A 24,919-nucleotide genomic window follows, 5' to 3' on the forward strand; every position below is an offset into this window, starting at 1 on the left:
CGTTTGAGTTTTTAGATACAATCCAATAAAGTATAAGGGTGTCATGTGCACACTCTGCCACCAGGTGTTCTGGGTAAGTTGTGTAGCCGTCGGGGCAGAAGAAGAAGAAGAGTTGTGGACTAAAACAACGTGAGCAGCGCGACTGAGAGCATCTGAGATTACAGCAGAATGTCTGTTTGGTAAATCTGCTCAGTACCTGATTGTGTGATTAACTGAGCAGTTGTAGAAGCAACAAACAGATCAGTTTTCTCGTGTTAAACGGTTCAATTCAAAGTACCGTTCGCTGCCTTTTCCCTCAGTGCAGCCATGACGTTTGGACTAAAATGCGTTCACACATCTGATTCCAACACAACAGACATTTGAAAGAGTTTCACAGCTTGAAGTTGAGCCTCGTTCCCTTTTAGTGTTGGAACAGCCTTAACTTTCAGCTTCAGTCATGAGCATCATACAGCTGTCTGGGAAGTACAGGGAACAACTCCAAACCTTTTTCAGACTGCGTTAAAGATTTCTGGGTCTTTGGGGAAGATGATAAGGGTCAACTTTCCCTCGTAACCAAACACACATTTTCTTCAAAAATATCTGTATAGCAAGAACATGAAAAGCATGAGAAAAGTTAACATCTGACCTTCAATGAAATGCAGAACAATGAAATACAGACGAGTGTAAAGCTCGACTTCACATCAAACTGAAATGATATATTGTTTCTTCAGATGTTTACATAAATACCCATAGCTGGTGCAAAGCTACTTTGTGGATCTTAACTTTACACAAAACAAAACAAATATGTTCAGTATAACAGCATAAACATGTTTCTACTTTCAAACAGAATGCATTTTGTTCTGTCCATCAACTCACAATTGATGCCATGTTTGTCTTGAACGTCGGGAGATCCGTCCCCAGTTAAAGCAATCCCAACAAATTATAAAGCACTTTCAATGGTTCTTCAAACATGTGCTCCCCACAGAACATTCAGAACTAAAGTCCTGACAAGAGAAGGTGGTAATCCACAAAGAAGATTTTTAATCTGAACAAAGGCAAGGCTTCTGATTGGTAGTTCCTGTTGCTGCTCCCAGGTGAATGTTTGCTTATCTGCCGTAAAAATTGTTGTTGATTTAAGCCAATCATTTCTCTGCAGTGTGACTACGTTGGTGTTTCTTTAGATAATCTAATCTAGTGAAAGCTGCCCCACACTGACCACAGCTGAAAGGTTTCACTCCTGTGTGAATACGTTGGTGTCTCTTTAGATGACCTGAATCAGTGAAAGCTGCCCCACACTGACCACAGCTGTATGGCTTCTCTCCTGAGTGAATACGTTGGTGTTTCTTTAGACTACCTAATTGAGTGAAAGCTGCCCCACACTGACCACAGATGAAAGGTTTCTCTCCTGTGTGAATACGTTGGTGTCTCTTTAGACTAGCTAATCTAGTGAAAGCTGCCCCACACTGACCACAGATGAAAGGTTTCTCTCCTGTGTGACTACGTTGGTGTGTCTTTAGATTAGATAATTGAGGGAAAGTTGCCCCACACTGACCACAGCTGTATGGCTTCTCTCCTGAGTGAATACGTTGGTGTCTCTTTAGACTAGATAATCCAGTGAAAGCTGCCCCACACTGACCACAGCTGTATGGCTTCTCTCCAGTATGAAGCCTCTGATGATACCTCAGATTTGATCGTTTGATAACTTTCCCACAGTCCTTACAGCAGTGCCATCCGGATCCCTCTTGGGCTCTATGTTTCTGCAATGACAGAGAGGAAGAAGACTTAGATCCTTTTGAAGTTCACACAAAATATTTCTCTAAGCTAACCTACGCTAACCAACATATTCTAACTGGACCTGGACAGACCGAGCCACACAGGTCTCAATATCTCAGATCAAACTTGAACGCTGAGGGTGCGTTTATAAGTGCCCTCAGCTATCAGCACTGTGCTCTGATGTGTTCTGCACACGTTCAGCTTTTTAAGCAGTAAACTCTTGCTTTTTGCTCTTTTACTAATTATTTTTGTCATGATGAAACTCTGAAATGGAACTTGAGCTACAATATTTCTAAATGATGGAAGGAACCAGAGTCTTGTCCAAGTTGTTCACTTAAACACCATGTAGAGGTTGGGCTGAAAAAGGTTGATGACCGCTGGTTTAAAGGAATAAAAGTAACAGTGGTGGTAATACATGACATTCTTTACACTAACCCTCTGTTCCAGCTTACAACTCAGAGGTCTGCAGCCAATGTTTTAACTTAGTGGGGGAGAAATACCAGTTTCTTGGAGACGTGCTATCATTTCAGTAATTCCTAAGGTGGGTAATGATAAATCTGAGTGTGGCTCTTACAGACCGATATCGATCCTAAACCTAGATTATAAATTATACGCCTCAATAATTGCAAAAAGATTAGAAAATATTATTCCGGACATAATAGACGAAGACCAGACAGGTTTTCTTGAAACCAGACAGACACAAGACAACGTAAGACGGGCGTTACATTTGATGGAGTACATGAGTAAAGATAAAGATAAGTCCATTGCTCTCAGCCTTGACGCTGAAAAGGCATTCGATTCAGTTAGTTGGGAATATAGGCCGTAAGGTGAACCTCGAAAACTCCTTCAGAACACCAGGCTTGTTCCGCGCTCTCCGAACCAAACACGCTTCAGCTCATAAAAAGATTTGAGTTATGTTGAGGTTTAAAAAAAAGTTTCGCCGCTCAGAACACAGTACTTTTTTAGTTCGCAACGTTTAAAGGAATAACTAGTGCCTGGCAAGGCGTATGTACATATTCGGCAAGCGTAATAACAATTTGGCTCGCGAGAGGTGCCACGGTTGAGACGTCATCAGAATGGACGAATCGAAGAGCTGGTATGTCAGCTGAGCTGGTAAACAAAAACAGCACCGCAGCAGCAGCGCGATCATCCAGCAGTACCGAAGAAGACGAAATTTCGACCGAAAGATTTGTTACATGCACATATCTTCTGTTAAGCATGAGGAAACACAGAATTTCACCTGCACAAGGTGGAATGGAAGGAATCAGAAGGAACAAATAAAGAAGCACTTGCTGAGTTCTTATACGATGCGTGGCCACATGCTGATCTTACAGCAGTGGGAAGAAAGCTCAGCTTGTACATAGCACATCAACACCAATGTCACTGTGTGACTGTACTGGAAGGTGTGCAGTCTGTTCATGCTGTGGAAGACCTGCAGTGTGACCACGAAGAATGTGACACTGGTGTTTTTGCATGCACAACATGCTGCACAGGAACATAAGACTGTCATTATTAAGAGCCCTGACACTGATGTAGCAGTCATTGCTGTGAGTCTGCAGAAAGATTTGCCATGCAGCTTGTACTTCTTCACAGGGAAGGGCAACAGAACACGCATAATGGACATTACCAAGGTGTCATCAGCTCTCGGAGCCAGTGTGTGTTCAGCCTTGATTGGGATCCATAAATTCTCTGGGTGTGACTCCACAAGGCAAAAAGAAGACATTTGCTGTGGCATGCGAGAAAGATGTCTACCTGAAGACTTTCAGAAATCTGGGGACTGAATTTAACTTGGACCACTCTACATTAGCATTACTTTCCAAATATGTATGCCATTTGTACGATCAGCCAACCGCAGAAAACATCAATGAGGCTAGGTACAAAGCTTTCTGTATGGCATCATCAGCCTTGCCAGAATTATCTATCTCCCCAACAAGTGCTGCCCTCCATCTGCACTGCAAAAGGGCAAATTATCAGGCTAAAATAATAAGGTCATGTGTAAAGCAAAAGATTGGACTCATTTGAATCGGTGGTGGAGAGGAGGACACTGAACAAACTGTTATCCATCATGGATAACCCCACCCATCCTCTCCACCAGCTGCTGGTTGGACAGCAGAGCTCCTTTTCCAACAGGCTCATCCAGCTCCACTGTCACAAGGACCGTTTCAGGAAATCCTTCCTACCAGCAGCCATCACCATATACAACACCTCCCCTCTGGCTGGAAGAGAACTTCAACCTCAATAGGCTTGAAGTCTCTCCTAAAAAAACAATAACAAAAAACAAAAAATACTGTAGATTTGTACATAGCAAATCTTTATTCACTATTTCTATTTATTTTATATTTTATTTTATTTTACATTTATATAATTCTATTCTATTTGCTTGTTTTTTACTACTTTAATTGTTTTCATATACTGTATGCTGCTGCAACAAAACAATTTCCCTAATTGGAATTAATAAAGTATTAATAAAGTAGACTTGTGCAGGTGTTCCAGCTGTTCAAACACCACAAAGGAAACAGAGGATAAAGAAGATGACAGCTGCCCTGACACTGACAGTGATGAATAGTGTATGTGTGTGCGTGCGTTTTTTAATGTTTTTTTTTTACCTTTATTCTATTCCATTTGTATCATTCCTTTTATTATGGTTATGTATATTAGTTTATGCCGGTTGATGTGTATGCCCTACTTGTTTTGATTTTGTTATGTGTTGTATAGTTATTAGTGAATAAATCAGTAAATGAATACCTGAATGGTAAATGGCTAAATTGGCTCAATTCAGAAATACATGAATGAGCATTATCGTTGATAATTATTATTTTATGTTCACTTTAAAATGATATTTTGCGAGATTCCTTTCTGTAGGTTAGTTTTGACAGCATCAGACAGGTTGTCATTTTTCCAGTTTGTTGTCGTAAATCGGCAACGTGATTGGTCCAGCGCGGTCACGTGGTGTTTTGTGACGTCAAAATCGTCATTCAGCCCTGCGGAAAATATCTTCAGAAAACGTCTCGGTTTAAAAAAAGTACAGGATTCTGTAACGCGAAACTTTTTTTATATGTGCAAAATAAGTTGGTCATTTTTATCAGCTAACGGGCATGTAGTTCGGAGAGCACGGAGCGAGCCTAAACGAAAACGGGGTTCACCTTACGGCCTAATACCTATATTTAACATTACAAAATTTGGCTTTGATATTAAAGTTATTTCATATTTAAAAAATGTATATCATTCTCCCTTAGCCAGAATCAAAATAAACGGTAGTTTGACCAATCCTGTGCCACTTGAAAGAGGCTGTCGGCAGAGATGTCCCTTGAGCCCGACTTTGTTTGTTCTATTTATCGAGCCGTTGGCTCAGGCTATTAGAGAAGACCAGAACATTAAGGGAATCTGGTTTAAAGGCACAGAGTATAAGACCTGCCTTTATGCAGATGATGTATTAATCACTTCTTCCCAACCAGATCTGAGTTTACCAACATTAATGTCTTTCTTGAAAGCATTTGGTCATTACTCGGGTCATAAGTTAAACATTCATAAAACATCTATCTCATTTAATTATGTTCCCCCACCTCAAATAGATAACCTGTGCAATTTTAAATGGGAAAATAATATTATTAAGTACTTAAGAATAAAAATCCCAAAGGATTTATCTACCATCTACGCAACAAATTATCCTCCAATTACAACAGAGATAAAGGCAGATTTGAATAAATGGAGTTTATTACCACTGGACTTGCATAACAGAATAGATATAGTTAAAATGAACATCTTACCACGATTGCTTTTTCTTTTTCTGTCAATACCAACAGAAATACCGCAAAAACCATTAATAGAATGGAAGAGAACGCTATCTGGGTTCATTTGGAGAGGCCTTAAACCAAGGATTAGGTATAAAACATTGCAACTGTCTAAGGAAAAAGGAGGTTTGGCCTTGCCGAACATAGAGAACTACTACAAATCTGCACAGCTCAGATACTTGATCTACTTGTGCGACCCATATTACATTGTCAAATGGAAAAATATAGAATTAAGCCAACTTGATATTCCCCTTCAGAGTTTGCTGGGTAATAGAAATCTATATGCATTGCACAAACAAACCTTAAGCAATTGGACAAGAACTCCCCTAAATATTTGGTTTGGTGAATGCCAAAAAAACAAACTGGAAAAACACATGAAAATTTTACGTTGGGTAGCACATGATAAGGATTTTAAACCTGCCCGGATGGATGGACGCTTTAAACAGTGGCTCCCCAAAGGTATCACAACATACTGTCTTATTTCTGACAAAGGGACACTAGATTGCTTTCAAAAACTTAAAGATAAATACGACTTAGAAAATCAAGACTGTTTCAGATACCTTCACGTTAGAGCCCATTTTAACTGTGATGTAAGCACAACAGAGGAAGCCAGTTCTGATTTAATAAACATTTTGATCGAGGCATATAAATCCAAACTAAACCGGAAACTGATCTCTAAAATGTACTCCTGTTTACAGTCATCTAATGGTACTTCTACTCTTTATGTTAAATCCAAATGGGAAAAAGAAGCTAACATAACCATTTCAGAAGATGATTGGTTGAACATTTGCAAAACTCAAATGAGTACTTCTAGCTCTGGTTATTGGAGGGAATTTTCGTGGAAGAATATAATCCGATTCTTTATCACTCCCAAAATCAAACAGCTTCAGAAGGGTCAGACAAGTTATGGAAAGTGTTGGAGAGCGTGCGGTAACGCAGAGGCAGATCATTTCCATGTCTTCTGGGACTGTCCGATTATACAAACGTACTGGCGGGATGTAGTGGTGAAAACTAACTCAATATTGGGCTTTGAGATTAAATGTGATTTTTGTACAATTTATCTTGGTGATATTTCCCCCACAATCAGTGCTACTGATAAATATTTGATTAAAATAATGTTGGTTGCCAGTAAAAAAGCTATTACGCGAAGATGGCTATGGAAAGAGTCCCCATCGAAAGAGGAGTGGACTGCAACTGTGAAGCAAATATTTGACTTGGCAAAACTAACTTTTTTCTTGAACTTGAACATGGACAAATGCACTGCGTTATGGAGGAAATGGACAGCTCATCATGAATAATTGACACTGTCATAACTTGTGCTCTGTTTTTTCTTTCTTTTTTCATTTCATTTCATTTTTTGCTTGGGTGCGGGGCCCCCTTCTGCCCTATTTGATGTGCTCTCTCAGGTTTACTGTATGTGAGAATGGTTTTGTCCTGTCTTGGTATGAAGAGTAGACTAATGAAGAATAAAAGGAACAAAATTATTGAAGTATCTCTAAACGGATACAGGTCGTTTAGGCCATTGGCGTTTAGGCCGCAGTCGTTTAGGCCAGGCTACCTGAGCAGCTGAAATCTTTATTATTGTACATTCGTTATTATAAGATATAAGTCAGCTCTACTGGTCTGTCTGGGTAGCCTACATATCTATGGTAAATTATTTAATAACCAACCTTAGTGTGGACACGTTTTTTTATTTAATAAATGGGGATTTATAAATTCATAAAATTGTGGAAATAATCATCCGCATTGCCACATTCATTGGACAATAATGCTGTAATTATTTAGAAGCCCGTTAGATTCCTCTGTTGGCCTAAACGACCTGCTCCCCTCTAAACCCTGTACCTACCTCTTATATACATATTGTTGTATCTTTCCCTGTGTAATTGATATATATGCGTCCATTTTTGCGTCTGTGCACCTTCTTCTTTGTTCTTTTTTCTACTTATATTGAAAAACTTAATAAAAATAAAGTTTTAAAAAAAAAGAAATATAAAGATGCAACCATATGCTGACAAAAAGTCACAAATACAATTAAATCTAACTTATCAAATTTCAAACAAATGAGACCCTTCTTGACTATGTTATACATATGTTATACTTTCCTGCTGTTATACAACATGGTCACATACAAATGGGCGTAATTTTGGGTAGGGACGCTAGGGTCACGTCCCTACCAATATTTAGCCCCCTACTCAGGGTCTCCGCGGATCCTTAAAAAGTATTAAAAAATCTTAAATAATAAATAAGTTTTTTAAGGTCTTAAAATGTCTTAAATTTCGCCGATTTTCGAAGAGTGGCATTAAATTTCATCTGGGCGGAATGAACGAAAGATGTCTGGAGAGATGATTTTCTATCACTCTGTGCACGATATGGCGACCGTTGATGTTCAAACTTTTGTGTGTGCGCCAGTACTTCCGGTGATTTGACAGCTAGCGCGTCAGGTTAGGGCCAGTGGCCGTAACAAAGGTTAACTTATAACCGAGAAGAAAGATGATAATGTAACGTAGCTAAAAAGACTAGCTTTCTTCAGTAGCCTAATGCTTACCGATTTAGCAAGCCTAGCAGCCTCATTGCTAATGCTAGCCGCCGTAACGTTACCAAACATACCCGACGTCAAGGAGTTGGCTAAGTAAGGACAAGATTATGGAGGGGCTGGCAGAGTTAACTTCATAATGGGTGAGTGCAGGTTTCATTCACTTGTTTTCATTCTTTCACAGGATTGATTCACTTCATTGGTTTATCCGATTGCTGGCCGCCGAGCCATTATGTGTCTGGGTTTGTGTAGGTTACTGATCATGGTTGTTAGCAGTCGATAGTCAGGTTGTGTGATGTGTGTGTGTGTGTATTTTTTCTATGGGTGCGTGCCATTGACTGTATGAGCGGTCTGTGCTCGTTTTTTAAAAAATTTAATTAGATTGGAGATACTTTATTAATCCCGAAGGAAATTAAATTTTGTCCTGTGGTTTATGCAATGCAAAGTCACTGTCCATAGTCTGTGCTTCACGTGAGTTGTCCAAAGTTCTGGTTTAAGTTAACTTGGGTAGTAAAATCGTTTTGCTAGTTGTAAAGGAACAGTAGACATAACTCGAAAATTAGGTTCAATTATGAATTTATTTTGCTCAGAGCCTCAGACAAACAAATGGCAGCAGTTTGTTCACACACTGTTTGTTATTTACAGCAGTATTGTTGTATTATTGAGAAGGCAGTTGCCTGACATGCACTTTATGTTTGTAAATATGCACTGACTGTTTGCACTGTTGCTAAAATACAATGTGCTTTGTTAAACCGAACAGCCTAGAGTGTAGTTTTTATATATATTTTTGCCGTGGTAATTGGTCTTAATTTTTAAGGATAATTTTTATCCTTGTCTGATTAGCTACCCGTTTCTCGCTACACTTGGTTGGCTATCCCAGTTGTCACTCCAACTAAGCACCACAGTTGCCACAGTGGCCGCGACCGCCCATCGACCACCCCCACCCCATCGACCCCCGTCCCCCCCGTCCTCTCTCTCTTGAACTTGACATTGGTAATGGATGACGGACCCCCTCCAAAGAAACAAGACATTCGTTCATTCTTCACAGTCAGGAATGTAAGTGCAGAGTCTCTGTCAAGTTTTAACTCAGGAAAATCCCTTTCATGAATGGAAACCCTTCGTAAAAGCATTTAGGCTTCTTCTGCTCTTTAGGCACTAGGCAGGTTTTAGCACCGTGACAGGGCGCATCGTTAGAGCTAGGCTACTGCACAGTTGCAGGGACTTTTAGGACTGAGCGGGCGGAAACAACAGACAAAGGGGAATCGATTCATTCACGAACGTCATCACAACAGTAGCAGATACAGTCATTGCAATAGCCTAAATATCCATCCTCGATTAATTCAATTAAAACGAGTAGACAAATCATGAAAATTACAGAATGTACTGTATTATGCACTGTTTCACCACTACAGCCCCAAACATCCTTTATAATAGAATAAAGTTGAGAACTCTCTGAAGTTGCCTCCTTGACTTTCATTATATGAGTTACATTACATAACACTTAGCTGACTTTTTTTTATCCAAAGCGACTTATAAGAACACATTATTGGTTAGTCTCTGGAGCAATGTTGGGTTAGTTGTTTTGCTCAAGGTCACTCCAGTCATCGATGGGGGTGTAAACAGAGGTAGCCTAATCGTGGGATTTGAGCCTGCAACCCTGTGATTTAAAGACCAACTCCCTAAACATTAGGATGGCTCATTAACATATAGCATCTGCATGCTATTAACTTATGATTGGTAATGCAAAAAAAAAAAAAAAAAACTGTCGTGGAGCACTTTTGTGTCCCCACAATCAAAGTTACTCCCTTGCGCAGCAGGGGGTAAGAAGATGTTCATAAATGATGTTGCTGATATGGGATGTCATACAGCTTCATGTCAAAAGAGGCGAACTATCCCTTTAACTTTGATGTAAATCTTTGTTTGTTCTTTAGTTTTTTGTCATGGTGTATTGTCTGTATGTTTTTATGATACCTGCCTGAGGACAACGGATGAAATATAGCAACTGTGCTAACTCCGGCATATTTACATGGATGCTTTGCTGATATGTTGATTAATGTGCAGAGTCCTAACCAAATAAATAAGAAATAAAATAAAAACCTCCTCCACACTGACCTGTGGCCCGGGGGACCCAGAGGATGAGCGGGCTCTGTTCCTGGTGGAGGGGTTCTGCTCCTGGTTCTGCTCCTGGTTCTGCTCCTGGTTCTGGTCTGGACTATATATATATATATATATATATACATACATTCATTAAACATTGTATTTCTATGGGTAAAGGTAAAACCCCTCAGGGTGCCTGTGCATCTTTGTTGGGTAATGCGTAGGATATTCAAGTCACGCGTAGCGGCGTAATTAGGGCCTGGAAATCGTATCTGCTACACCAAAATCGTGTATGTTGGCAGCTATGCTTTTATTTTATGTGAAGCACTTTGAATTTTTTTGTACATGGAATGTGCTACAAATAAATTTGATTTGATTTGATTTAGATAAACTGAAAACAGCTTTACAATGCAAAAATCGCAGTGATGAGATAAGAAACAATAAAATGTACAAAATAAATCCAGGACGAACACAGTGTTTGAAACAAGACATTCATACAAATTGTTGCTGAAATAAGATTTAACAGCTCTCTTAAAGAGCTAAAATCAAACACACAAGCAGAGCGTTTAGGATATTTGCTCCTTTAATTGGAAAACCATCTGAAAAAATGTTCTACAAATTGAAACTTTATGATTTCCAGCTGAAGCAGGACTGAGATCAGACAGACCATATGACAGGTTAAACTATCAGGATTGAATAGCACGGCCAGACAGTCAGACGTCAAACAATTTGTTACCATCTTAAAGTATTAAAGGTTAGCCCTTATTATTATTAAGAGATATTAACTTGACTTTAAAAAAATGAGCTGCTCTAAAAAATTCTCCTCTGCCTCTTTTCACCAATTCTGAGTTAATAGTTATCATCAATATTTAGATTTAAACTCATTAAACCATTTGACTATTTAACTCAATCATTTAACTATTTAACTGCAGCAGATCTATGAAACAATTAATATGCCCTCTTAATAAAGCAGCAAAGTGCTTTATAGAGGTTTAAATAAGTTAGGGTATTAGGAGATGAACAAAAACACAGCTGCAGTGAGGCTGAGTCATCACAAGACAAGTCAAGGTTTGTTTTTCTGGTGCATTTAAAAACAGTGAGCAGAGAGCAACTTGGTGAGAGCCCAACAAAATCTATGCAGACACACAGTTAACTTGGGCTGAAGCTCTCCCTATGATGTTATTTAACCGGAGATTTACTCCAGATGCCACCATGAATGCTGTCAGGTTGTCCCACATGAAGCCTGGACAGGGACAAGATGCCCTGTCCATACCCTGTTTTACCACAGCATGAACACTTGTGTGAATATGAGAAACAACTGAATAAAGCCAACTAACGTAACTAGTCCTCTCCTCTGTGGACGGGACCATACAAGGTAGCAGAAGCTCCATCAGATTGTGTAAAGAAAAAGCTGAAAGAAAACTGGAGCTTTAAGATGCAGCTGCAGCCGGATGTGTCACACCGTCAGATGTCCGGCTGCTTGCTTCTGCTGGACCACAGGTCCGTAAAATGAGCTGAGTTATGCGTGGAGAGTGCATCCGTACAGAGAAGTGGAATAAAAACTTTGTTTTTCAATAAAATTGATGAATAATCGCGATCTCAATGTTGATTTTTTATTTTTTTTTTTTAATGCTCGTGATTATCACGGCAGGCCTCGAGCGGAGGACGTAAAAGCCGTTCAGGCTAACAGAAACTGGATTCAGGATGAGGCCCGTTAAAGGCCAACAGAACCGGAGCAGAGCTCAGAGCTGCAGCCCTGTTCCTCCACACAGCCTTACTCACTCACAGCCCACTCTGTGGAGCTTTATTTGCGGTTTCCAGCTGATATCCAGCAGTCTGCGCTGACGGCCGATCTCTTCCTCGTACTGGACGATGGTTTTCTCAAACTCTGAGAATATTTCTTCGGCGGCAGCAGTTAGTCGCTGGCTGATAAACTCTCTCAGATGCTGAACTGAAGACATTGTTGCTGCTCACACTCAGATATTCAGCTCAGACACGCTAACACACCATCCAGCAGCTGAGTCCCACCACAGCCATTATAACGAACAGCCTTGCCACTCTCTATTAAAGGACAAGACCGTTTTTTTTTACATTGGGCCCTTGATTTCACATTATAACAGGATGTTCTACTCACCCCTGCTTGTTGTTGGTAATTTGGAGCTGTTCCGAAGATATTCGAGAGGCGTCTGGCTGCTCTCTTGAGATATTCGGCCATGAAACGGTTTCCTATGGGCAACGTTATACAGGCACAAACTATGCTGTTTAGAATTGATTAATTACTGTACACTAGCACTGATAACGTGGAGGTGCGTCGCTTACTTCAAAAAATCCGGGTTACTGTAATTTTGAATTTTTGTCGTAAAGTCTGTGTGTGTTTGTCTGTGGGCTGTCTGTGGTAGTAGCACAATGATGACGTCAGTAACACCCACTTTAAAGCGGCATCTCCGGTCGTAAGCTATGTATGACGTCATATACACTTCAAATCCTTTTTTTAAGCAAATGAGTGGCTCTAAAAATCTAAAACTCAGCCATGGGTATTTTCTAAACATCCTCTTTCGAAAACAACATTCGAATTACTAGAGAAAAAATTATATCTTGAGATAAGGACACGAAAGGGTCCATAGGACTCCATTCATTCTGGTCTCCAAAATTGAGCGCCCCACGTGGAAAAAGGGTGGAACTGCAACCAAAATCGCCTCGTTGGAAACCGGAAATGCACCGTGAGTGGTGTATCTGTACTATTATAGAATCTGTTGTCCCACATAGAGAAAACTGGCGGCCGGCTGCGGTGTTTGCTTCCGGGGTCACAGGGTGGAGTTCCGGCCCAGAGGTCCTGGCTGCAGACCTCCACTGTCAGGCCCGGAAATGCACGGCGTACATTTCAAAATAAAATCACGAATGCACTTCAGGTTTAATCGTTTTCCTCACGAATGAATTAATTAGTAAACAGTATGACATAAAATCTATCAATTCCCGGTCTATTGTATATATTGTTTTTATTTGTATAGTAAACTTTTGTTTGGTCAGTGCACATTTTCTCTTAAGCTATTACTCATATTCATAAGCCAACATCTCATAAGATGCCATTGGCCTATACATTTTATTGTGTACTATAGAGTACGTCACTGCCGTTTCATTATCATTTCATTTTGACTTTATTGGACTGCTCTTTTTCTATACATTTGTTTCAATTAGTTTTTCTGTTGTATTTTTCTGTAAATTTATTCTTAACCACCATAAATTTCATGTTTGGTTCTTTGTCTATGCTAATTATGTTGATGTGCTGCTGGAACACCTTAGTACCACTAAATACTACCCTAACTCTTGATATCTACAGTATAATCCAAGTCAAATTATTAAGTGAGCATTGAGAAAACATAAAAAACATACCAAGTCACAACATGATCAAATGTTCTGGGGCGGTCTGTGGCATAGTGGGTTAAGCAGCCGCCCCATGTACAGAGGCTACAGTCCTCGCTGCAGCTGGCCCTGGTTCAAGTCCCGCACCGAGCGGCCCTTTGCTGCATGTCTTCCAACTGTCCTATCATTAAAGGCATAAAATATTTTTTTTAAAAACATGATCAAATGTTCTGTAGACCTTTACTCAGTGAGACATTCACAATAGGCCAAAACGTTGTGTTTTTGTCTACTACTTCTTCACAAAATCTCAACATGTCGTAAATGTTGTGAAATATGAATTTGAATGTCTCCAGGATCGCTCCAGATGGTTTCTTCTGTTCTGAACACATCCCGGTTCGTTTGAAATAAATGCCATTTGCTGATATTGTTGTGGACACATTACATCATTGGTTTGGCACAAGGGCAATGCCATGTGTTTGATGAGGAATTGTGCGTTACAAAGATTCAAGATTCAAGATAGTTTTATTTGTCACATACACAATCATACACAGTACAATGTGCAGTGAAATATCCTCCCAAAGGCGACTGTAATAGTGCAAAGTTGGCTCATGGATGGAAAAACAGAAGTGCTTTGAGCTTTCCACAAATAATACCTCAACACAGAGAGGGATATGTGCTGGTTGTGCATATTTTTGCCTTTAAAGGCAGGTTGACTTTTTTGAATCACCAAAAAACTTTAAGTGCACCATTTCTGTTAACATATCTTCTCTGAGGCATTCTTCTGTGGCTATATCTGTGCAGTATTGTTAAGAACGGATGTGTTCGCAGTGTGTGAAAGTTAAGAATACTGTTTGCAATCCTCCAACTCACACTGCACCTTGTGTACTCGGCCCCAGGTTTTGTCCTGTGCGTGTATAGGAACTGAAAAGCCATGCCCTCCTTTTTGGACTGCGAAAATGCCATTTTTGGCATCCACACAGACACTCTTTAAATGGTTGGTTTGAGTTACATCATTTCATTTTTTTGGTGGTGCTTCCTCTGCATATGTTTGGCCAAGTTTTTCAGATGGCAAGTTAGTGAACAGAGGGGACATTCAAGCTTTTTCAGTTTCAACAGAAGAGGAAATCAAAGGAGATGACAATTGTGTGTCTGCTGAGGAGTGGATGATAGAAGATGTTTGAATTGATTGTTGCACGAGAAGCTCTGGAGATGGGGATGCAGATGGACTTGGTTGCAGGGAGAGGAAGGATGAATCCTGACTCGGATTGGAATGGGTAGCAGCTGAGGTGGATGTTTGTTGTATGGAACAAGACTTTACATGCGCTTCCATGTCTGTCCTAATGACAGTTGTGTCACAGATGGGACGATGATAATGTCCCCCATTCCTGCAAGTCAAACTGCAGCGCAGATCTTATCTAAGAGCAAGTCAAGAAAATGTTTATGTTAGACAATGACAAACAAGTCACATGAACATACATAAGGATACACATTTGTGTGTGTGTGTGCACGTATATCTTTAATCTAAAATGCAATGGCATTACCTTCAAATGTAATGGCGCTTTTGATGTGGACCTCCAAATGCTGCCGAACTCGGCCTGGTTTGGTTGGTTTAAAGAGGTGTTTGGGACGCAGGGGGGAGTGGACCTGAGAGCAGCATGTTGTGCTAACTTAAGTGAAAGTGGATAAAACAAGAGGGGAGGGGACATTAAAACAGCTCAGGCTGAGGTCGGATGGAAAACACATGATGATGAGCTGCTTCAGGAGGAACTACACAGCTAAGAGCGTACAGAAACTAAGTGAAAAGAATGCAAAATAAATGCTCAGTTTGATCCAAACTCCTGCAGCTGAGCATGTAAAGAATAAACGGTGTGAGTGGTATGTGGGGGGGGGCAGCAGGCCTTTACCACTGCTCGCCCCACCTTGTTTCAGCTCATGTGTTTTCTGCTAAAGTCGACAGCAGGAAATGTTTGAGGAAATCTAAGAGACAGCGGTGTCAGATAGAGATGGATACATCCATCTCTCCAGCTGGTTCCTCTCCTCTTCTCTCCCTGGTGTTGCCTCTTGTTTCTGCCTGTGTTGTGGTTCTTCTGCTGGCTCTGCTGGTTCTGCTGGTTCTGAAGGTGAGACAGATATTATGTTTCCAGGTTTTATTACATGTGTTCTATCATTCATTCAGATATTTTTATTTCTTTATTTTCATTATATTATATCACAATACATGTTAAAATATTTCAGCTGATAAAGAACAAGTTGGAGAGGATGATGTCACGTACAGCGATGTTAAGATATCACGTCGTAAACAACAGAAAATCAAAACAACTCAAGGTAAAATGTGTGTGTGAACGGAGATATTCTGAAGATCACTTTTTAAGACTTTTATAAAAAATTAGAACACTTTAGTTATATTTTAGAGGCTGAATGCAGTTTGGAATGATCAGAAAACATCAGGAAGTTGAAACATTTTCAGTAAAGTGAATTTTATCTGAAATGTGGAAGAAGAAGTCTGCAAACATGTAAAACTGTTTTTAAACCTTAAAGACTTTCAGACTGCTTAATCCATCCTTCATTTGAAATCAAAACACGATAACCTCAACTGACGCAGCTTTGTGATAAGATTCAAACATGGAGAGTTGTTCGATTTGATGAGTGAATACTGGAACAAGTGAGCATGCAAAGAAAACATACTGATCTCCTGGAGACTCAGAATTAAATATAATAAAAAATGATCAAAGTCTCATCTTTCTTGAATTGTTTAAAACATTGGTTACTGCTTCAGCTCCGTTTCGTGTTGTTTTTCTGATAGTTTAAGCCCCATGAAAGAATTGATTAAGCTGAAATTAAAACTCCATGCTTTAGTTTTGCATAAAGACCTTGTAAATGTACACTTTATGCCCACCAAACTCTTGTATGCTCTTAGATTTTACATGAATGTAACCTTAAAACCAATACTAATATTATTCTTAAGTTTGATTTGTAAAATATTTTGAACATGAACAACTTTTCTTGATCTTATATGCTAGTAATTTGTAGATCTTAAATCAACTTAAGCTGAAGGCGCTAGCCTGATTCTTTAACCCCATTTCCCCACCTTGGTTTATTTAAGACAACTACATATTTATCTTAAACAGATGAATACACACATTTCGTTTTTACTCCAATCGGGGTGGGAGTTTCAAAGAACAAATAAGGCTCCTCTTAAGATAAGAAAGATTTCAAGATGTCTCCTTATAACCCCCTACAGTTAATCTCCCCAGAAAGTATCAACCATAACCCCCCCACCCCCCCCCCCCCCCATCTGTCTTCCCTCACTGACCACTGAAGACAACACAGGCCACTCTGTAAAATCAATGAAAACCAGAAATATATACGGAGTCTAGGTGTCTCATGCAACAGCAGTAAAGGTGATATTTAAAAAGCGAAACGTTATTTCATTTAACTAAAAGAGGGCAGGAGGGTTAAATTAACCACACAATATTAAATATTCTGCATCTAATGATTAATTTCTCACATCTTTGAATTACTACTCGTGCGAACATTTCATGACACAGAAAATGTATCCTAAATTGTATATCCAACCAACATGAAAATCCCATTCACTGTAGATGAAGGCAGCAATAACCAGTGTTTCAATCTTATTCTACTTTTTATTACCATTACCATTATTTTATAACCAAAGAAGAACTATGCCTTTCAACAAATTTAAAAACTAAACTGGATACAAATTAGCACGTTCACCAATTGCAGTCTAAAACAGCAATCAAAGAGATGATAGATTAATTTCAGAAGTTGGGTATAGGGACTTTCCAATAAAGAATATCAATTTGCTATCTGGAGGGAGCAACAATGGATATAAAACAGTTAATTTACGTGTTGAGGGTCGACTAAGATAAAAGAATCCTAGTTTTTCCCCGTTGTTCTTAATATCTGACCATCCCACACCTGGACTCAAAATAGTGTAACATGATGTGGAAAGTTTGAAATGCAATGAAATTACACACAAACTGTTAGACTGGTATTCAGCATCCGAGCCAATGTCCCACAGTTAAACCAAAGAGTGGCAGCGTACATTCTGCAGAGGTCACCAGCCCATCACAGGGCCACCCAGAGACAAATGAGACAAAAAACCATTCACGCTCACTTATTGCATTAATTCATTTTCTTTGCATTTATTGATCTCTATAATCTTTTAAGCAACTGATGTGTTTGGTTGATATTTTAGAAAAATCTGCTCTCTATACTCTACTGGAGTGTTATTTTTTCTCCTACTTTTACTTCAGTACATATTTTCAACGAGTTTAGTACTTTTACTCCGATACATTTTTATGTGCTGCATCGTTACTCGTTATTATAAACGCACACACACACACACATAAAAACGTACACTCATTCATGCACAAAACACACCCACAAGCATACAAACACGCAAATATGCATATAAAAACACACACAGAGAGACACACAAGCATGCACATAGTTTAAGAAGGGGAAAAGTTGTAAAGAAAAAAAAAGCACAAGCAGGAAAGAGAGGGGAGGGATGCTTTAAATGGAGAGGGGACATGCTTGATCTGTTTGTTCACAAAGAGTTAAGCCCAGTGTTTTCAGGTGTTCTAATCACTTTTTGTTTTTACATGGCATTTGTGTTTGTATGTGGCCTACTGGCCTTGAGATTCTTTTAACAAGTTGTAAGAAAATGACACGGATGAAAAAAAATTGTGTATTGTGTGAAGTGATGGGAGATACTTTAAAGGGGGAAGGGACATACTTGCCAATACATATTCTTTTGTTCAAAAGAGTTAAGCGCAATGTTTAAAGGTGCTCTTGTACACTCCGCTGTACTGCTGTTACAGCCAAATATTTTGAATAATGAGGACCGAAAGAGTTTCCGTGGCACGTGCATGCAGGGACAATCTGACCAGGCCTCAGTAGGACATCAAAGACCCCTCCCACCCACCCCCCGCAGTCACGGAAGATTTTACTCTACTCCCCCCAAAAAGCAGCCACATTCCACAGCAACTTCATCAACCGCGCTAAAAATATCAGTGAAGCAGCTTCACCGGGGGATGCTCCGGTAACACTCAACCAAAATAAAAAAAAATCTGACCTCAGTAATGTCACCAATCTTCCTTTTCAGCCTAAACACTGGTGGCACCTCACCTCGCAGAAGGGCTTTTGATCCATCTGTCCAGTGGGCGAACAGCTTTCCATAGCTCAAAAAAATGATTAAACAATATAAATAAATAAAAACGTCTTGTCAACTTCAAGTCAAATAACAAAATCTTTGCAGTCTCACCTTCCAAGGTCAAAATTTTCCATGAGGATGATACACCACCACTGTCGTAAAAGTGGCATGTCCACCTGGAAAATGATAAAAAAAAAAAGGCCATTCTAGGAATAAAGCACAATCATTTTAATTTAATGCTGAAATCTGTAATGCACACAGAATTACAGAAATAATTAATATATAACAAATGATGTCTACTACCATCAGCATGAAGATGCCACAGTCAATCCCATATGGTAGTCGTGGAAAACCCTAGATATCAGAAAGAAGTCAGTTATGTAATTATTATTTCACAGTATTAAAGTACTCAACTATTAATATAGATACATGCATTATACATACTTTATACTCTTACCTGAATTTGTGGTCCAGTTTTTTCTGTCTAGTTGCCAGGATTTAGTGACTGGGATAGGTTTCTAAAAGACTGTTGCATTAAAGATAAATATTTATTCATTTAAAATTTCCATGCAGTCACACTCCACACATAATTTCAACAGACTTGTTATGGTGCCTATGGTTCCTTTTACCCTTTTACAAACCAAACCACAACCTGCCAGAAGTTAGTAGCATTGGCTAATACTTATGAGTACAAACAAACAGACAAATACATTATGCTTACCTTTAAATAAAATGCCACCTTTTGTATGAGCCCCCAAGTGGCTCTGCAGCTTGAACAATTTTGCTGGTTTAAAAAGTAGGCACAGAGGGCAGTGAAACAGTTTGCAACATAACGTGCAGCGTTCGATTTTGGGCGTAGTACCGACGGTTGTTATTGAAATATGCATCTGTAAGAGACAAATAATGTCGTAATAAGTAAAACAAAATCATATATATATATATATATATATATATATATATATATATGAATAAATGACGCATTTAAGTGAGCGCTTGGGGGTGGATATCTGTCTATCCATGGGAACAGGGAAAACGTATAAAACTCATAAAACTCGCAGTTTGCCGATGTAGTATGCACGCCCCGGACGTAGGTGGCAGTAGCAACAATACCTTTGGTATTGTTATATGAGTTATATTGTTATATATTAATAAATATGAGAAATGCCTGTTTTGTGGCTACTTCCTCCGCGTCAGTTGGAAGAAAATGGCAAAGCGCAGCGGCAACAACAGTACGCCTTCAAACTTTGTTTGGACAGATGATGAGGTCCAGTTGCTCCTGAACACGACACTGAACTACAAAGCCAGGAAGGCAGTGGATAATGTGGATTGGGAGAGTGTCCAAAATAAATATAGTGAGATATGGGAGTCGTTCATGGAGAACTACCTACTTAACGTGTGCAAAAAACGCACTTCTGCGTTTTGAACTGTTCCTACGGCGACGAGAGGTTGGATCGTTTTCAAGATCTCCACTCTGGAGGGCGTTTGCGTTTTCTCCGTTTTGAACTCCTAAAAACGCCGTCGCCGTGTGCAAGATAGGCACATCTGTCGAAATGTTCTGCGTTTATCTGTCGTTACCGTTGTCGTGGGCACGTAGCCTTAGTTTGCAGGGCTGCTGGTGCAGAGAGCTCTGATACGTGAACACAGGAAGAAGAATCATCTCTAAGTTCATATCAGCTGCTTGTTTCTGTCCTGAAGTCACTGAGGATGTTTTATTCATGGTGTGCAGCTTCTGCTCTTCTGCACACAGCATGAACTGTACAAGTTAAAGTGTTTGTTGGTTATTTAACCTGAAAGCCTCCAGCAGCATCCATGTTTCCTCATTAAAGCTCTGAAAGAGGAATGAGTGAAACCTGTCTGAGTGTTTCTGTAACCTGAGACAGCAAGAAGCCGTCAGGCTCCTCCTCCTCTGTCTCAGTCTGATGATGTCATCATGTTACTGTGATCATGTGATGAACACACTGATGACCTCAGACTTCATCCAACCATCAGTTGACCTCAAGCTAAAGATGAGGTTTATAAAATAACTGAAGGCTGTTTTAAAGACTTTTTCAATTCTTTTAGGCTTGTTGCTGCATCAGTGTTAAAATAAGAATAAATGTTTCTGTAAATGTTCAAATGTACTCATTATTTTTGCACTTTGTTGCTGTTGTTTTGCTAATAAATGATTGTACTTCTAACTCTCTGTGTTGTGTATTTATTTCCATGTTACTCAGCATGGAACAGGGAGCGTTCCCTCCCTGAGAGGAAAGTCGTGTCTGATATCATGTTTTTCTATCATTCTATGAGCTGTGAGGCCAAACAGCAAAAGACTGCAGCTGGTTTTTCTCAGGGTTGAAGGTTGTTTTTGTCACTTTTCTGCCACAAGAGGAAAACAGCACAGCTTCATCCACAGGAACCTCCCTCAGGAAACTGTTGGGGGCCACAGAAGTGCTTTAAATTAAAGGCCAAACTGAAGCTAAAGGAATGATGACAACACTGATAATCTAATGACTTGGATCCAAAGGGAAAGTTCCCATGAGCCTTTGCAGTCAGCATTAAGCAGCCCATGGTCAGAGCCTCCTCTGCTGCTGCTGAAGTTCATTTCAGCCCAAAGTGAGACATGACGGTGATGTTTCAGGAGCTGCTGACACACACTGAGCAGCTTTAGCTCAGAACACCTGGAACACACACACATCATGGTGTCATCACCATCCTGGCTCCGCCCCTCTGATGGTGCCCCTCAGCCTGCCTGATGGCATTCAGGGGCAGGGGGTCGGTGAGACTCCCTCTGGTGGCAGAAAACAGAATTACACAAACAAACCTTTCCCACCGTCTTCACTGCCTGATGGATGGATGGATGGATGGTTAGATGATGGATGGATGGATGGACGGATAGATGGAAGGATGGATGGATGATGATGGATGGATGGACGGATGGATGGTTGGATGGATGATGATGGATGGATGGATGGATGGATGGGTGGATGATGGAAGGATGGATGATGATGGATGGATGGATGGATGGATGGATGGATAGATGATGGATGGATGGATGGATGGCTGGATGGATGGACGGACGGATGGATGGATGGATGATGATGGATGAACAGATGGATGATGATGGATGGATGGATGGATGGATGATGAATGGATGGATGGATAGAAGGATGGATGGATGGATGGATAGATGATGGGTGGGTGGATGGATGGATGGATGGATGGATAGATGATGGATGGATGGATGGATGGATGATGATGGATGGATGGATGATGGATGGATGGATGGATAGATGATGGATGGATGGATGGATGGATGGATGGATGGATGATGATGGATGGATGGATGGATGATGATGGATGGATGGATGGATGGATAGATGATGGATGGATGGATGGACGGATGGATAGGTGGATGGATGGGTGGATGGATGGAAGGATGGATGGATGGATAGATGATGGATGGATGATGGATGATGGATGGATACCTGGTCACCGTATCTATTCGTCTCGGAAACGAGATGCGCCCAAAGCTCCTTAGTAAAAATATGATTAAATGCCTGCAACGGTGTGGCATCTGCAGGTAAATCGACTTTCACCCCTGGTGTGCGGTTGAAATCTCTCCGTTGATTACGGTGGTAATTGTCAGTCTTCCACTCACTTTCAAACCCTTCAAAATCATCCTCGTCTTTATCGTCATCTTCAAACATATGTGCTAGCCATAAATCTCGATCAATTGGGTCAGCACGTTCATCAGCATCATCAAAGCCAAGAAACTCCTCACAATCGCTACTGTCTGAAATGTCTTTCCAATGAAAGTCCTCCATGCTTGTTCGATGTAACTTAACTTCAACACAATGACACGAGGAACATGACCACACTCTCACGTGTCTATTATAATGCATTTCATTGGCGCAGAGGTCAATAATTGGTGCAAAACAACCCTTATACATGAAAAAAGACATGTACGCTTTCCCGGCTTTAAAGGTAGAAATGCGGCAATGCTTTCCAGGCCTCAATGGGTTAACACTGATGAAAACAGTGTTTTGCTGCCCTGCTTAGTCTCTAGTGACATAAGGATGGCAGCTGACCGTGGGCAGTACTCAGTTTTAATTCTTCTTGACTTATCATCAGCATTTGATACTGTAGATCATGAACTGTTGCAACAGAGAATTAACTGTGACTTTGGAATTACTGGGACAGTCCTGAAGTGGTTGTCCTCATATTTGTCAAATAAGACTTTTTCTGTTTGTGTAAACAATATAATGTCTGATGTTTCCACTTTAAAGTATGGAGTTCCTCAAGGATCAATTCTTGGTCCCATTTTGTTTTTGCTGTACATCAGCCCTCTTGGCAAAGTCATTAGTCATTTTAAAAATGTCTCCTATCATTTTTATGCAGATGACATTCAATTGTATTTTTCTTTTAAGGAGTCAGAGTTGCACAAACTGTCTGAGCTATTGGACTGTCTCTCAAGCATACAGAACTGGCTCACTGAAAACTGCCTCCAGTTAAATTGTAAAAAGACTGAGACTTATTTCTCCAGAGCAAAAAATTCCCCTGGTCCTGAACCACCTCGGTTCTCTGGGCTTGTACGTTCAGTCGAGCATCAGGAATCTTGTTGTCTGGTTTGATCAGTCTGTCTCTTGACTGCCATTCTAGACACTTAGTAAAAAACTGCTTTTATCATTTAAGAAATATTGCAAAGTTAAGGCCAATCCTGTCCAACTCTGACCTGGAAATTGTGATTCAAGCTTTTATCTCTTCACGTTTGGATTATTGCAATTCTCTATTTATTTGTTTTAACAAATCTGTTTTAAATCGTCTTCAAATGGTCCAAAATGCAGCGGCTCGACTTTTAACAGGACTTATAACAGACTCATATTACGCCAATTTTATCTTCCTTGCACTGGCTCCCGATCAAATATCGTATAGATTTTTAAATTTTAGTGTTGACTTTTAGAGCCCTGCACGGGCAGACTCCCAGTTATGTCTCTGACCTGCTGTGTCCCTACAGCTCCGGCCGCTCCCATCGGTCCTCAGGCCAGAACCTCCTCATGGTCCCAAGGACTTCCTTTAAAACCAGAGGAAACTTGTCTTTCCAGGCTTTTGCTCCTAAATTATGGAACAAGCTGCCTGTGTCCCTTGGTGAGGGGGAGTCTGTGGATCTTCCTGAGTGAGAGACCTGAGCTTACCCTGAGCCTAAAGTCACAAGACCAGAGCTCGAACCCTGAGGTCAGCGTATTTTGAGTACAGGTAATTCACTTTTACAGGGTTATTATTACTTTGTACAGTGGTGGATTAACTGAGTTAGTTCACTGGAAACTACACTATTGGGATAATAGGGTTCCATTGTTCACAGGGTCTCATAAATGTTCACCTTTTTTCATACGTTTTTTTTTACTTAGGTATTTTTCTATATACCTTTCCCTTCCACTTGGCCCTTACGCTCCTCTTCAAAGCAATGCTATCTGCCCTTTAATGCTATGCTACGCTCCTCTTCAATGCTATGCTGTGCTACTTTTTTATGCTATGCTATATGCCCTTTTATGCTATGCTATGCTGTTCTATGCTAACTGTTCTACGCTAATCTTCTCTGCCATCCCTCAGAGTTCACCAGGTCATCAGCTCTGTTCCATCACCTTTTGTCTTTGTGCGCTCGTTGTTCCTGCTCCTTCTCACCCAGAGATCCTCCTACATTTTTATTAATGACTTTACAAATGCCCGTTTGTCACAGTTGATGAGGAATGCCGCTGTTGACAAGAGTAATTAGCATTTGGGCCCCGAGCAGACCTCCACTGATTTGTAATCATTAAAGTTATTTTAGCCTTAAGGAGTTTCTTTTGTTTTGTGACTGAATGTTACAAATGAAGACATTTCCCCATAACTTAGTGCCTCCACCTATCCTTCAGAGACTTTAGGCATGTGTCCAGGATGGCGAGGGGAAAGACTCTCACACTCAGGGGCGCCTCAGGGCTCCAGGCTGGGACCTCACACTGACAGAAGGTAAAACACTTCAGTTTCTGCCTCAGAAAGAAAGCTCAAAGCTGCCCCTCAACCACACCTTACAGCATCTCGTTGGGACAGGGAGGCCATGAGACGGGAAACTTTATCATTAACTAGGTGAATGTGATTTTATGATAAAGTTTTATCAACATTTCAATGAATCAAACAAAATCAGTTTTGTAAATTAGCTCAGTTGAATTCAACTCAACAATACTCATTAATCCC

The 24,919-nt window shown here is 40.2% G+C and overlaps 1 protein-coding gene and 1 long non-coding RNA gene across 2 annotated transcripts in view; both read right to left on the minus strand.

Moving 5' to 3' along the window:
• Nucleotides 1–877: 877 nt before the first annotated feature.
• Nucleotides 878–24,919, minus strand: part of LOC142369296 (uncharacterized) — a 46,028-nt gene continuing 21,986 nt past the window's right edge. The window contains exon 4 of the mRNA XM_075451634.1: nucleotides 878–1,681. Within this exon, the coding sequence (XP_075307749.1) occupies nucleotides 1,122–1,681 (560 nt within the window). The 3' untranslated portion in view covers nucleotides 878–1,121. The remainder of the gene's footprint in view (nucleotides 1,682–24,919) is intronic.
• Nucleotides 14,037–18,957, minus strand: LOC142369314 (uncharacterized). The gene is made up of 4 exons (XR_012767575.1): nucleotides 18,824–18,957; nucleotides 18,635–18,740; nucleotides 15,075–15,647; nucleotides 14,037–14,948 (listed from the first exon to the last, which is right to left on the minus strand). It is a non-coding gene; the product is annotated as an uncharacterized LOC142369314 (long non-coding RNA).

The sequence above is a fragment of the Odontesthes bonariensis genome, chromosome 19 (assembly GCF_027942865.1).
Source record: "Odontesthes bonariensis isolate fOdoBon6 chromosome 19, fOdoBon6.hap1, whole genome shotgun sequence".
NCBI lineage: Eukaryota > Metazoa > Chordata > Actinopteri > Atheriniformes > Atherinopsidae > Odontesthes > Odontesthes bonariensis.